This window comes from Capra hircus, chromosome 5, assembly GCF_001704415.2.
Source record: "Capra hircus breed San Clemente chromosome 5, ASM170441v1, whole genome shotgun sequence".
Lineage (NCBI taxonomy): Eukaryota > Metazoa > Chordata > Mammalia > Artiodactyla > Bovidae > Capra > Capra hircus.
The window spans coordinates 8,848,776-8,863,257 of NC_030812.1; the positions used below are offsets into that span (position 1 = coordinate 8,848,776).

Genomic DNA, 14,482 nt, shown 5'->3' on the forward strand with positions numbered 1-14,482 from the left:
TGTTCTGGGAACAGAATATAAGCAGTGTAGTCATGGACACATGGAGTTCCTGAGGACAGCAGCCCAGCTTTGCAGCTTGCCTATCCCCCTGTGGTATTTACAGGGTCACAAAAGCCTGATGGATGTCTGGATGCCATGCATGGTGTCTAGTAGTTGTGCTCAAGAGCAATGGCGACGTTAGGGAGTCTCATTACTGCCTACTTTATCATTTCCATAAAATTATGTCTTGTCATGCAATGACCAGTATTCCTAAGCCATTAAGAAACGAAATTGACAAGAATTTGCTTTGTGGACCAGTCCCTAAAACAGAGCAAATTTAAGTATACAGAGTTCTACTTTACAGAAGAGGTGATCCTTACTATGAAAAATGTGTGTGTCCTTTAAAGCATGGGTGTGTCTCATAGTTCAGTTCAGTTCCGTCGCTCAGTCCTGTCCGACTCTTTGTGACCCCATGAATCACATCACACCAGGCCTCCCCTGTCCATACCATCTCCCAGAGTTCAGTCAGACTCACGTTCATCGAGTCCGTGATGCCATCCAGCCATCTCATCCTCTGTCGTCCCCTTCTCCTCCTGCCCCCAATCCCTCCCAGCATCAGAGTCTTTTCCAATGAGTCAACTCTTCGCATGAGGCGGCCAAAGTACTGGAGTTTCATAGTTAGGTGCATATATTTCCATTAAGGAGTCTCAGCCATACTTAGGGAGACAGGAGCAAGGTCTAGGTTCCCAAAGAAGTTGCTAGTGAACTAATCAAGAGATTGGGGCCATCTCCAAAGGGACCAGAATTCAGGGCAAGACTTCAACCAGAGGACACTTACGAAATCAAGCCAGTCAAAGAGTGGAGGAAAATGGAGAATTAATGTAAGACTTCGGATGGCTGGACAAAGAAGAGGCTCAAATGCGACCACCTTGGGTATGTGAGCTGTTGGGCTTAGACAGTGAAGATTGATCCAGGCACAAATGTTGAAAAAGAGGACTTCTGACAACCTATGGAGTGGGATAAAATATTTGCAAACCATATGTCAGATAAGGGGCTAACATCCAAAATATATAAGAAATTCATACATCTCAACAGCAACAACAAAAAAAAAGTAAAATTTTAAAAATCCAATTAAAAATGGGCAAAGGATATGAATGATGTTTTTTCAGACAAGATATGCAAATTACCAACAGATCCAGGAAAAAATGCTAATCATCACTAATAATCAGGGAAATAAAAATCAAAGCCATAGCGAGATATCTCCTCACACCTACTAGAATAGCTATCATCAGCAAGACGAGAGAGTACAAGTGCTCAAGACATGAAGAAAAGGGGACCCCCCATGCACTGTTGGTGGGAACATAAGTGGGTGCAGCCACTATGGAAAACAGTATGGAGTTTCCTCAAGATAAATTAAAAATAGAGACACCGTATGATGCAGCAATTCCACTCCTGGGTACGCATCTGAAGTAAAGGAAATCACTATCTCAAAAAGGCATCTGCAGTCCCATGTCCGCTGCAGCGTTCCTCACAATTGCCAAGACATGGAAGCAACCTCTATGTTTGTCAACTGATAAATGGATAGTGAACGTGTGATATATATGATAGACTATTATTCAGCTACAAAAAAAAAAAAAAGAAGACAACATGGATGGTCTTCAAGGGCATTATGCTAAGAGAAATAAGTCAGATAGAGAAAGACAAATGCTGTATTACCTCCCTTTTATGTGGATGTGGAATCTTTTTTTTAAAAAGAAAGACTCCTAGAAGCAGAAAGTAGAATAGTGATTTCCAGGAACTGAGGAGCAAAGGAAGTGAGGAGTTGTTGATCAAGGGGTACAAACTTCTAGTTATAAGATGAGTAAGTTCTGGGGATCTAATGGACAGCATGGTGACAATGTTGCTAAGATAGTAGACCTTAAATGTTCTTACCACAAAAAAAAGTCGTAATTATGTGAACTGACAGTTGTGTCAACTAACTTTATTGTGGTAATCACTTCTCATATGCACGTCAAGTCATCACATTGTACACCTTAAACTTACACAAGGTTATGTGTCTACTATATCTCAATAAATCTGGGAAGAATAAAAGAGAAAAAGACCTTTGAGTTCCTGCCAGTCTTGGTTATGATTAAGCTGGGAATTGTGCCTGTAAAGTAAGTGGCTTTGGTGCCTGTATCGGACTGAATCTGCAAAGGCAAAGCCTCCCTCTGCCCATTCATACGGTCCCAAACCTGCTCCTGTTCTAGCCCTCTGTAGGGGTCATGAAATTATAGAGTACCTCTGAATTGGGGTGGGAACTGGCAGATTCTGCTTTTGACAGTGTTACCTCCCTGACCTCACCACCCGCCTCTCTCCCCCTTGCCTTCTCGATTCACAAACAGGAGGAAAGACGAGCGCCTTAGGGCTCTGCATGTACGGCTCCTTCAGGCTGCTTCAAGCTGCCCCCACACCTTCAGATGACTGACTCCTTCCTGTTGCTCGGTTGTTAGCTCACACCTGGCCCCCTCAGTCGGCGAGAATCTAGCTAATCGGTTTTTCTGAGTCACCTTGTTCTCCTGCAGGCGTTGGTCACATCAGAGATCATGTTGAAATCCGAAAGGATCTTGGTTTTTAATGTGCTCGTTCAAAAGGCAGATGCACAAGGAATTTTCTTGTCGTTTGCTGTGTTAAAGAATAAACCATGCTTGTCTTGCAAAAGCCTGTGCCTTAGGTTGATGGAGTTTCCACACATGAACATAGGAGCCATCAGTGCTGATTTGGGAGTGTTTAATACTGCGGTATTTTGTCAGTGCCAAGGTGCAACTGGAGGCGTGACCATCTTTATACAGTGTAAGCGGCTGCGATGGAGGAGACAGGGAGCTTGGTTGGCAAGCCAGGTTTCTGTACCAAAACTCAGCGTTGCCTGAGAGCAGCAGGCTTTTCTCATTGTCCTCTTCACTGGCAAGTATTCACAGCGTACTCTTTTAACTGACCAACTATTCAGTTGACACACTTGTTTTCTCATTTCTTGGTCTGGCTTTTAAAGGTATTCTTCATTTTGATTAAAATCTTAATTGCAAGCCCCTTGACTGGATGTAACATTAAAAACAAAAAACGCAGACTACATATATTTAAGTAATCTGGGCTTTGGGTCAATGGGAAGAAGACAGAGAAGTGAAGGTAAAGAGACCCAGATTATTAGGCCCTAAATAAGTTCCACTTATTTCTTCAACAAAAATTGAATACTTCTGGGTACTGTTTAGTAAATTCAATTAGTATGGCAGACAAATTTTCTGTCCTTCAGAAGTTATGTTCTACTGGAGGATTGGAAGAGGGGCATAAAAACCACCTTCTCTGGTCTGCAGCTGTACATTCTAAAAGTGCATGGGCATTAGACTAGATTATCTGTAAAGCTTTTTCAACAGTTCTCCATGTTCTGAAAGAAAGGAAAGAAATTTTGGAAGGCATGGCGGGGGAGTAAAATCATGGATGATTTAAAATTTCTTCCTCTTTTTGTTTGTGATTGCCCCCTGATATTTTTCTATAATGAACATGCATTGCCTATCAGATGGAACAATGTTTCAGGAAACAATAGATTTTACTATCAAACTTGGGCATTGGTTCTTGACAGCCTGGAGGGAGGTCATTCATCTGTTAGTAATGCGAACCATCTTACCCCTCCATTGTCTTCCCTAGCAATGAGACTTGGGAAACTGGTAAGGGAATCTTTCCCCTGCTCCTTTTCTCATTGCTTTTGGGGGTGCTACCAGCTTATTCGCTTTTCCTTGAACCCTTGAAGCTCTTCTCTACCTAGAAATGTTCTGGCACAGTTTCTGGATATCTCTCTCTCACAGACACACACACATACACACTCAGACACATAGCCTCTTTTCACCTTTCAGTATTCACATCTCACTTTCAATGTTCCCTCTGCAGAAAGGTCTTACCTAAGTGATCTAACTATATGATTCCATTCCTCCCTCACACTCACCATACCACCCCGGGAGTCTCGATCATACACCTATCTGCTCTTCTCTTCCAGAGCACTCTTCTCAGGTTATAATTTCACATGTATTTCTGTTCAAGTTCATTGTCTATTTCTCCCACAAGGCTGAAGTCCTGTCCTGAAAACAGTGATGGTCTGGTTTGGTTACAGCTGTATCCCTAGGGCTATTATTGTTTGAGCAAATGAGTAAGTGAAAGAACAAAATGGCTCCTTTGTCCTCTCTGTCAAGAGTTTTATTCCATGCGGTGGTATCCTGCAGCCAGTTTCTTGCCAGCTTGCAAGAGCCAACTGCTAAATTTTCAGGAATTTACTAAGCCAGTTGTTAAACAGTTAGCTTGAAATTAGTCATGCTGAGAATATTTATACCATGGACATTAGAAAATGCTATGTCAAGACTTTTTTTCCCAAAAAGGAGGTTTGCCAGCACACCACTGCTCTCATCTCCTAAACCCAACTATAAACATTGAGATATCATGACCAAAAAAACATGGCCCATAGGTTACTTAAAATCTTTCAACAAGAAACACTTGAAATTTTTAAAAATACTAAATATATGCTACACAATTACTTTCCTATATGAAATACTTATTTTTTATAAACTCAATTATAATCTAAAATACGTGTCTCTGATCTCCTAAAGTTTTTGTCTCTATTTTTCAGATCCTTATGTGAAGATTCATCTGATGCAGAATGGCAAGAGGCTGAAGAAGAAAAAGACAACAATTAAAAAGAATACACTTAACCCCTACTACAATGAGTCATTCAGCTTTGAAGTACCCTTTGAGCAAATCCAGGTAATGTAAAACATATTTTGTCTTCCCATTCGATTTCATTTCTTCAGACCACATAAATTAAACACACAGACCTTGTAAACTCTCAGTGCACATGTCTCCACTCGAACTGCCATCCTTATTCCACGCACATCTTATGCTCAAGCTACATGAAGAGGGACATGATAAAATACACAGCATAGGATACGCTGCTTCATCAGCAACAGCAGCAGGCATTCTGGTGAGCAGAAATACAGTAGGAAAAAGAACATCAACAGAACAACTCTGCTAATTCAAAAAGTACATCCACAAAAGTTAAAAGGTCAAGAAAAAAGAAGCTTTACCTTTTGACTCTCAAGCCACAGTATTTCTCATTATCACCTCTTTGTAGCAAAAAAAAAAAAAAAAAATTTAAAAAGTGAGAAAAGAAAATATCTTGGCTGATGCTAGATATGCAGCATAATTTAATCTTTTACCAGTAGAAAAATTAGGCCAAGTTGTATTTTTAATTGTTTAAATTCAGATTCCTGTTTCTGAGTTGGAATGGATGGTTATTTTTGTGAAGATGGTACCTTAATTCGCTAGATGATATTTATTACGATTGAAAGTACTCTATTAAAAGACCCTGCAGTTAATAGGTTCAAAATAGGACCTACATGTAGCCACAGAGATAGCATATGATCTTACTACTTAGGGCTTCCCTTGTGGCTCAGCTGGTTAAAGAACCTGCCTCCAATGCGGGAGACCTGGGTTCAATCCCTGGGCTGGGAAGATCCCCTGGAGAAGGCAAAGGCTACCCACTCCAGTATCCTGGTTTAGAGAATTCCATGGACTGCATAGTCCATGGGGTTACAAAGAGTCGGACACGACTGAGCGACTTTCACTTTCACTTATTACTTAGCGATTCTTAAATATGTTTAGGTTTTCTTACCTCATAGTCCATAGTTAGGCTATTGGATCCAAAGTTCACATCCACTAATTCTACGCTATTTTTACTAAACTTTAATGGGTGGCAGAGAGTCAAACTGGTTAAAGCAACACTATTTTTAAACTTTATAAAATATTTGATGTGGGTCTATCTTTTCAGTCCTATGGAAATTTGCTCGTGACTTGAAGGAAAGATGAAGGGTGGGCATTAAAACTACAGCATGGAACCTTCTACAGGTTCAGAATCACAAAAGTCAGCAAATAGTCTTCAGTTGCATATTTTTACTTTTACTCCATTCTTAAAATACAGTACTGTAAGAATGAATCACACTTTTATTCTATGAAGAAAGTTAATATAATAGCTACATTTATTGTATACTTATTTTGTACGTAGGCCCAAGGTACATACTTATGCTCTTTACCTGCGTAAGCTCATTTGATCCTTATGCTGTGAAAGAGGCCCCATTATTAGCCCAATTTTATATACATATAAGGAAACTGGGGACTTCCCTGGTGGTCCAGCGGGTAAGAATCCAGCTGCCAATGCAGGGGACACAGGTTCGATCCCTGGTGCAGGATGATTCTACACGCCACGGGGCAACTAAGCCCCTAAGCTGCAGCTAGTGAAGCCACGCTCTTGAGTCCCTTCTCCATGCCAAGAGAAGCCACGGCAATAAGAAGCCCTCGCACCACAACCAGACGGTAGCCCCCACTTGCCAGAACTAGAGAAAGCCAGCACGCAGCAGCAAGGACTCAGCACAGCCAATAAAGAAACAATTAAACAAAGGAAACTGAGGCTCATATGGAAGACAGGAATAATAACAGAACCCATGTCAAAGCGAGATTATGCCTGTAAAAGCATCTGGAACAGTGTTAAGCACATTCGAACGCTCAGGAAATGGTTCCCATCATTATTATTCACAATACTATCTATTTTTCAAATTAGCATTTTATTAGAAAATGGATCTAACAGGAAGGTTAAAGCACTATGTAAATCAGCATGGTCCAACAGAACTCTGTAAGGATGGGAATATCGGCGTTGTCCAGCATGGCAGCCACCAGCCATAGGCTGGCCATGAGCACCTTAGCCACTAGTGTAACAGGGGACTTCGATTTTAATTTATTTAGATTTAAATAGCTACCTGTGGGAGAGGAAACGGCAACCCACTCTGGTATTCTTGCCTGGAGAATCCCATGGACAGAGGAGTCTGCCAGGCCATGGTCCATAGAGTTGCAGAGAGTTGGACACGGCTGAAGCGACTAAGCAAGCACCTGTGGCTAGTAGCTACTGTATAATACAGGCCAGTTTTTTAACTGCCAATAATCCCACCATCCTCACATCAGTTCACAGTTTTTATATAACCTTTCTTATATGTATTTCCACATGTCAGCAGATTGTACACACTTATTTACTTTCCATAGCTCTTCTACAAGTAAATGACATTGCAGAAGATTCCCTGTCCCCAGTCACTTGTTTACTAGTCTGAACCAGTGAGCTCACTGCTCTGGACCCACTGGCAAATTAAGACATCCAAAATTTCTCTGGCAATATATTTTACAGTATTTACTTGATGAACTCTTTTCTTTTTTTTTTAGTTCTGAGACATTAGTCCTGTGGAAATTAACACCTCCTGGCATTTTGTGCTTTAATTCCACAAAACTATTTAAGGCAGGACATTGAAATAAAAAATCCTATTGTAAATCTATTCCTCTGAGCTATACTTCTATACATTAAAAGAAAAAATACATGTCCCTTTTCAACTATAAAAAATTTCAGCAAATGCAAACGTATTGAAAAATGAAGCACATTAGAAACAAGATGTGTGCTGGGTTTCTGAGGCAGCCTTTCAGAGAAGATAACATTTTGTCAGGACAGAAAGAGCCTGATACAGAGTCCATGAGGCATGAAAATAATGACCACGCCTCTGACTGTATCCTGTCTTCTCTGTTCCGTGAGTCAATTTGCTCTTTTTTCTCTTTTTTCTCCCAAGAGGCTGCTTACCTAAGCTTTGCATTTCCCAAGAGAAAATAATTGAGCATTTAACATGCTGTGATAAGGACTTAGGTTTCATTTATCCTGAGGTTATAAGAGTGTCTTTCTGCCCCTATCCACATGAAACACAAAAGAAACAAAATATACTGATTCCCCCAAATCACAAGAAAATGCAGCAAACCACTCCTCCACTCCCCAAAAATGTATATACTACATACACAGCTGGAAAAACTGACTCAAGTCCCTTATAAGGATATTTTGTCCTGGTTGCTACTAATCAATATGTTCCTAGGTGAAACAACCAAAACTCACTCCAACCTCCAAAACCCTAGTTCCCTTTGTCCACAATGCCCCTAGTGTCTCTGCCCCCATTTGCTGCAATAAAATGGCATCCAGATAAATTCACTTGGGAAAAGTACACAGAACCACCATGATGCTCTTCTTGGTCCCGAATGCCATCCAGTAAATAGGTCATTCTCTTGATAATGGAATCAATCCACGGCTGCACAAAAGGGAAATTTGTTTCCTCTACTGCCCATATGCTACATTCTACATTCTCAATTCCACTTTCAGAAGTGATCTTTTTTCTCTGACCTGAAGCTTTGTGTGGGCGCCTCTCTCATACAGAATGCAATCCTCAGACAACAGAGCGGTATAGGGCCGCAGCTGGGCAGGCCCTGGCTTCCATCGTTACATTTTCTGCTTCTTTTGACTCTGGCCACCAAATGTTATAAATTCCACTTTACTCTAAATTTGTCCTTTATCTTTTCCCTTGGTTTCTAGATTGGAACCGTTGCCTATTTTGACTAAGCAAATCAGTTACTTAGAAAGAACTAAAATGTACTTTTAGAAAATGTTTCTTTCATGTCAAACTGGCATAGATTTTCTTTCACCAGTTCAAAAAAGTAAGGCATTAAATACACCATCACAATATTTTTCAGCCATTAAAAAGAAGGAAATAATGCCATTTGCAATAACACGGCAGGACCTAGAGTGTCACGCTGAATAAAGTAAGTCACACAGAAAAGGAGAAATATCACACGACATCCCTTCTATGTGGAATCTAAAAAGAACTGATACAAACGAACTTGCCAAACAGAAAGAAACAGACTTAGAAAACAAACTTAGGGTTTTCAGGGGGAAGGGATAATTAGGGACTTCGGGAAGTTCATGAACATACAGCCATATTCAAAATGGATAACCAACAAGGTTATCCTACTGTACAGCACATGGGACTCTGCTCAATGTTACGTTCCAGCGTGGATGGGAGGGGGGTTTAGAGGAGAATGGATACAGGTATCTGTATGGCTGAGTCCCTCTGCTGTTCACCTGAAACTATCACAGTATTGTTAACTGGCTATACCCCAGTACAAAATAATAAGTTTAAAGCTTGGAAAAAATAAAATAAACCCTCACAACTTAATGGAATCACTGGAGTAAATCTTGTCAGCCTAAAGGGTTATTTCCATTTGATGTCAATGCTGGATACACAGTTACTTCGTTTTTATTGAGAGAATTTATGAATGAGAAAAAAAATCTTTAGTTAATTACTACTTATTGAAGACTTTTACTCTACTGTGACACTTCATACTCACAATAATCATTGATTAGCTGGAATTCTACAGTAGTTTTAAATAAAACTATGCTGGCTCTTCCCACCTGAAATAGGATTGCAGTATATGGTTGCTTTGAAAACTGTAACCGCCCCCTCCAAAAAAATGATCTGAGTACTAATGTCAGAAATTTTGTTGATAAAACAGTAGAAACAAATGGATTTAACAGTGAACACAAGTTGACATGGGCGGCGTGGCATGGTATTTTACAAGATGAGCCCCAGAAACCAAACCACTCATTTCTTATATGACTTGAGGCAGGTGATTTAACTCCTCTGAGCTTTAGCATCTTATCTGTATGACAGCAGTTAACAGGATCTAATGTAACTCAGCAGTCCACATGAAAGTCTTAGAACTGTGCCAAAACGGACATCTATTAAGTATTTTGAAGATGCTGCAGATGACGATGACGTGATAATGACAAGAGGGACTGGACCCGTGTTAGGTTCCCAGTCATTTTCAGCCTCGTCCTGGCACTTGCGGATCCGCTCTTCTTAGCTCCCAATTGCCTGGATCTCAAGAAAGCTTGGTGGTAGGACTGCATCTCCAGAGCTGGCTGATTAATGTGTACTTTGTGTCCTCTCTCAGAAAGTGCAAGTGGTGGTAACTGTCTTGGACTATGACAAGATTGGCAAGAACGATGCCATCGGCAAAGTGTTCGTGGGCTACAACAGCACTGGGGCGGAGCTGCGACACTGGTCAGACATGCTGGCCAACCCTCGGCGCCCCATCGCCCAGTGGCACACCCTGCAGGTGGAGGAGGAGGTGGACGCCACGCTGGCGGTCAAGAAGTAAGGGGAGAAGCCTCTCTGTGTTTGCCCACATAGTGCGCTTTAGCCAGTATCTGTAAATGCCTCAGTGATATGGGTCCTTTCATTTTTCCAGCCATGCATTCCTAACACAATTCAGTGGTACTTCAAACCCTGTTTTAATTTGCACAAATTTAAATGTAGAGAGCCCCAGAGCCCTTCATCATCCCACTGCCCTCCAAATCTACTCTTCTTTTAAGCAATATGATGTGTAGATAGAGCATGACGGAAATTCTTTATTGTATCACACCGTTGTATATACCAGTATGCTAAAGATTTATTTCTAGTTTGTGTATTTGTATGTTGTAAGCGTTTCCTAATCTGTGTATATCTAGATGTTTTTAATAAGATGTTCTATTTTAAACTATGTAAATTGACTGAGATATAGGAGAGCTGATAATATATTATACGGTAAATAGAGTATCATCTGCATTCCAGCAATCTCAACTTGTAAGGCACTAGTACGGTGAAGCTGACACCTTAAAGGACAACTTAAACCTGAGCTTTCTATTGAATCATGTGGGCACCAAGATACGCTTGCACCACAAATTTGGTGGGTGAATCCAATTTTGTAGAATTTCTTCACAGGCAAATTAGCATGATCTCAGCAGCATCCAGCCAGCCTGACCTCCAGGCACAAACAGAATAGCGTCCGTCTGTGCACATCTACAGAGCTCAAGGCAGAGCTTCACTCTGACATTCGCGGAAGCAACTGACCAGCGGTCAGTGATTCCATGTTACTGCACATAGAGTACTGACATGATGGTGTTCCGTGTGTGTGCGTGTTTGTGTGTGTGTGCGTATGTGTGTGTGTGTGTACACACCCACATTTGTCTGGGGATGGGAGGGGTGGGAAAGAAGCAGAGGAGAGAAGAAGTCGGCATTTCGAAATGTTGCCTGACTATTCAAGAAGAAAAGTAGCTCTCCGTTCTCAGCTTCACACACCCTGTGCACCCTGTGAATTCTGTCCCAGCTGTCACACCTACAATGACTCCAAAGGTTTGCACATCAGACTCCATAACAGAACATTTTATTATACTGGATTAGAAGGAATGCAGAATATTTTTAACACAGCAGTCTGTGCTTAGGACACAAGATTACTTGGTGGTAAACAGACAGTATTGTAATCCCATCAAAAGAGGAAGGAAATAACTAGCCATAGTTCTGAATGCACCTCCATTAAAGCCAAAACAGACAGTTAGCTAGTGATCTTTTTATATGCTCTTTTTACGTAAATAAGTTTTAATTTGTCCTTTAAAATAAAAAAAGGTGAAACACAACCAAGAATAAGTTCTAGAAAACTGAAGCAACCTCTTATGTATACTAGATGCTTGATTTAGGAGGAGTTTTTAAATGTTTTCAATGTTATTATGTAGTAAACGGCACTATTATGAAGCTACTAGTCATTCCATAAGAGTCTTAAAGGACTGCTCTGTGTAACACTGTGACTGCCGTGTGTGCTTAGACACGTAACGTAGTTTCCTCAGTGGATAGCACTCAATCTATTCCTTAGTGATATTGTAACAATACTGCCATTCCCTCCTACTGCACTGCCCAAGGTGTGTGTAGCACAAACAGTTCTCATTACAAAGGACCAACTCAGCACCGAAAAGCTATGCATAGGATAAGAACGACAGAAAGCACGAGGTAGATCACACAGCATTTTGTCAAGCACTGTGCAATATACCACATTTATCCCCACTGCAGCAGACCACCACTTCGCCGAAGGGCAGCCTCTGATCTCACACTGCATCTAGCCTTTGCTCCCACCAGCCTCTGTGGTTCCTTCTCACTTCCAGGCCAGAGAGAGTAGGAATGCTCTGAAGGGGAAGTCTGTCTTCAAAAATACCAGAACAAAATGGAAGGAAGCTAAGCATTGGCCTCACGTTCAGGCTTTTGGATTTCGTGCCACGGTTCTTAAAACCTCAAAGAGAATTCAAAAAAGCCTAACGGGAAGCGTCAATCGTAGGGCTGGCCGTTTCCTGAGAAAACTAGAATTCCTGTCTAGTTCTTTCCTTATCAAAGCAGAGGCCAGCCCTTTGGCCTTTCAGCCCAGTTGCAGCAGACTCCTCAGGACTGGGATAGACCTGAAGGACGAAGGGAGAATAAGACCTCCCCCTTCTGTGGATGCTCCACACTTTTTTCCAAAAAGTAGACAGTAGAAAATGCACAAGTCCTGATGTCAGATTAAACACCTGCTTTAAAAAAAAAGATTCAAATGAGACTCCTTCCGATTTAAAAGATAAGACCCTACCAAAGCAAGGGAGTTGACTGACTTTTTTAAGTTCCTTGAATATCAGAAATTGACATTTGAGTTCATTGTATTCGGCTTTAAGTTGTTCGCACTGAAACAAACATTTTGAAACAAGCAGGTTCAAGTTGCCAAGTACAAATCATTTCTTGTATCAAGGCACGAGTAATGCGTTCTCTTGCAACACTGCCAGACACGGGATATTGTCACCATAGAATCAGCTGGTACTACACCACCTGTCACAAGTCAGTGACCGAACCTGCTTCAAGACCGAGATTCATCCTCCAGTAAGCCACACACACCCTTCTGACAAAGCTGTGTAAAGTACTAGAATCTGATGCTCGAGAACGATCCTAGTTGCCTTCGTGTATATTTACTGCCTGCTTGAGTGCTTCTCTGTGTGGGTTTTCTCTGTATCTTGTAGAAACGTTGGGGTGTTTTCTTCTGCCATATGGCTCGTGGCCCGCGAGCCAACTACTTTAGCTGTATTTTACCTTCATTTTTGATGAGGTGGTTTAAATTTTGTTTCATTTCGTGTAGTGAATTCCACAGTAGTTTTCTGATTGTTGTTAAAAATGACTTAACATATTACACGGATATTCAATAAAAATGTTTTATTTCCTGTTGATGTTGCCGCCTTTCAACTCTTCTTCTTACCTGACCCTGGTGGGGAGTCCAGCTGGAAGCAGAGGCAGCTAAACAAAAGCTTGCCCTGAGTGCCAACCCCTGCGTCTATGACGACAGAAGGGCTGGGGAGGGAAAACTGCTCAGAGAGCATGCGGCCGTTCCTGCCCAGTGTTTCTAGGCAGTGTGATTCTCAACACGTGTTTCTCTGCTCCTATTTATCATCATTTCACCAGGTACACTTTCTGGCTCCCGGCTTTGCCCAAAATGCGTCCTCTTTTTATACTCTAGAGCCCAAGTCCCATAAGCCTCTCCAGAATGGGACGAAATAAAAATATTTTAAAACCCATTTTCAAAGGAGAGCAGGACACATTAAATTCCCTGCCCATTGCAATTACTAGGTAAAACAAGTAACTCTCTCTCCTTCACTAAATTCAACATTTATTAGGTGCCTGCTGCATACCGTGTTTTTCCTGGGTGATGCAGAGACAACAAACGATGTCATAAGGTTCACTAGGTCCCACAGGCATATAATTATACTATCCCAAGGGACTTCCCTGGTTGGCCAATGGTTAAGAATCTGCCTTGCAGTGCAGGCGACTCAGGTTGAAGGTACCACATGCCTCGGGGTGACCGAGCCTGCAGACCACAACTAGAGAGCCAGAGCCTCGCGTCATTCAACAAAGATCCCTCGTTTCAAGCAAGACACAAGGCAGGCAAATAAATGTGGTTACATATGTATGCACCCCATCTCAAGACGCTGTGACGTGCACTGAGCCCCTGAGAACTCTCACCAGCCCCATCCTAGTGGACCCCGTGGTGGGCCACTGCCCCTCCCCTTCAGCCTGTAGAATCTGCTAGAAGCACTGCCTGCTGACAGCCCACAGCCGCATCGCGGTGCCCTCCACCAGGAAGCCTGCCTTACCTGGGGCCACGCATCCTCCCGGGGCGGCTCACATTCCGTGACCTGGTGACTCAATCAACACAGGTTTCCTTTCTCAGAGTTTTGGAGGCGGACGGCTGAGGCCAAGGTGTTTCTTCTGAGACCTCTCTCCTTGGCTTGTAGGCGGCATTCTGCCCCTGTGTCTCCAGTGGACCTCGCCCTATGTGTGTCTCTGTCCTAACTTCTTATAAGGACATGGGTCATGTTGAATTAGGGTCCACCCTAATGACCTCACTTATACTTAGTTACCTCTTCAAGCACCCTATCTCCAGACACATTCTGAGGTATTGGGGCACTCGGACTTCAATATAGAAATTGGGGGTGGGCACAGTTGAGCCCATCACACCACCCCTAAGGCTGCAAACACGAAATAGAGATGCTAACATAGCCCGTAACTGTAGAGGAGGGGCCAGGACCTGTGGGAATTACGACGGAAACACAACAGGGTCTCAGGTGCTGGGGTTGCGACCCACAAAAAGGCTCTGCATTGGCAGTCCTAGTGCTGCCGGAAGATCGGTCCCGTATCGGCTCACTCTTGCTAGAGAAAGCCAGCAGAAGATGGAAATAGGAAGAGGATTCCCTCCG

General features: G+C 42.2%; 1 protein-coding gene across 2 annotated transcripts in view; it reads left to right on the forward strand.

Moving 5' to 3' along the window:
- Positions 1-12,958, forward strand: part of SYT1 (synaptotagmin 1) — a 625,237-nt gene extending 612,279 nt beyond the window's left edge. For both annotated transcript variants that reach the window (XM_018047591.1, XM_018047592.1), the window contains exons 10-11: positions 4,628-4,761; positions 9,859-12,958. In XM_018047591.1, coding sequence (XP_017903080.1) covers positions 4,628-4,761; positions 9,859-10,065 — 341 coding nt within the window. In that variant the 3' untranslated portion in view covers positions 10,066-12,958. The remainder of the gene's footprint in view (positions 1-4,627; positions 4,762-9,858) is intronic.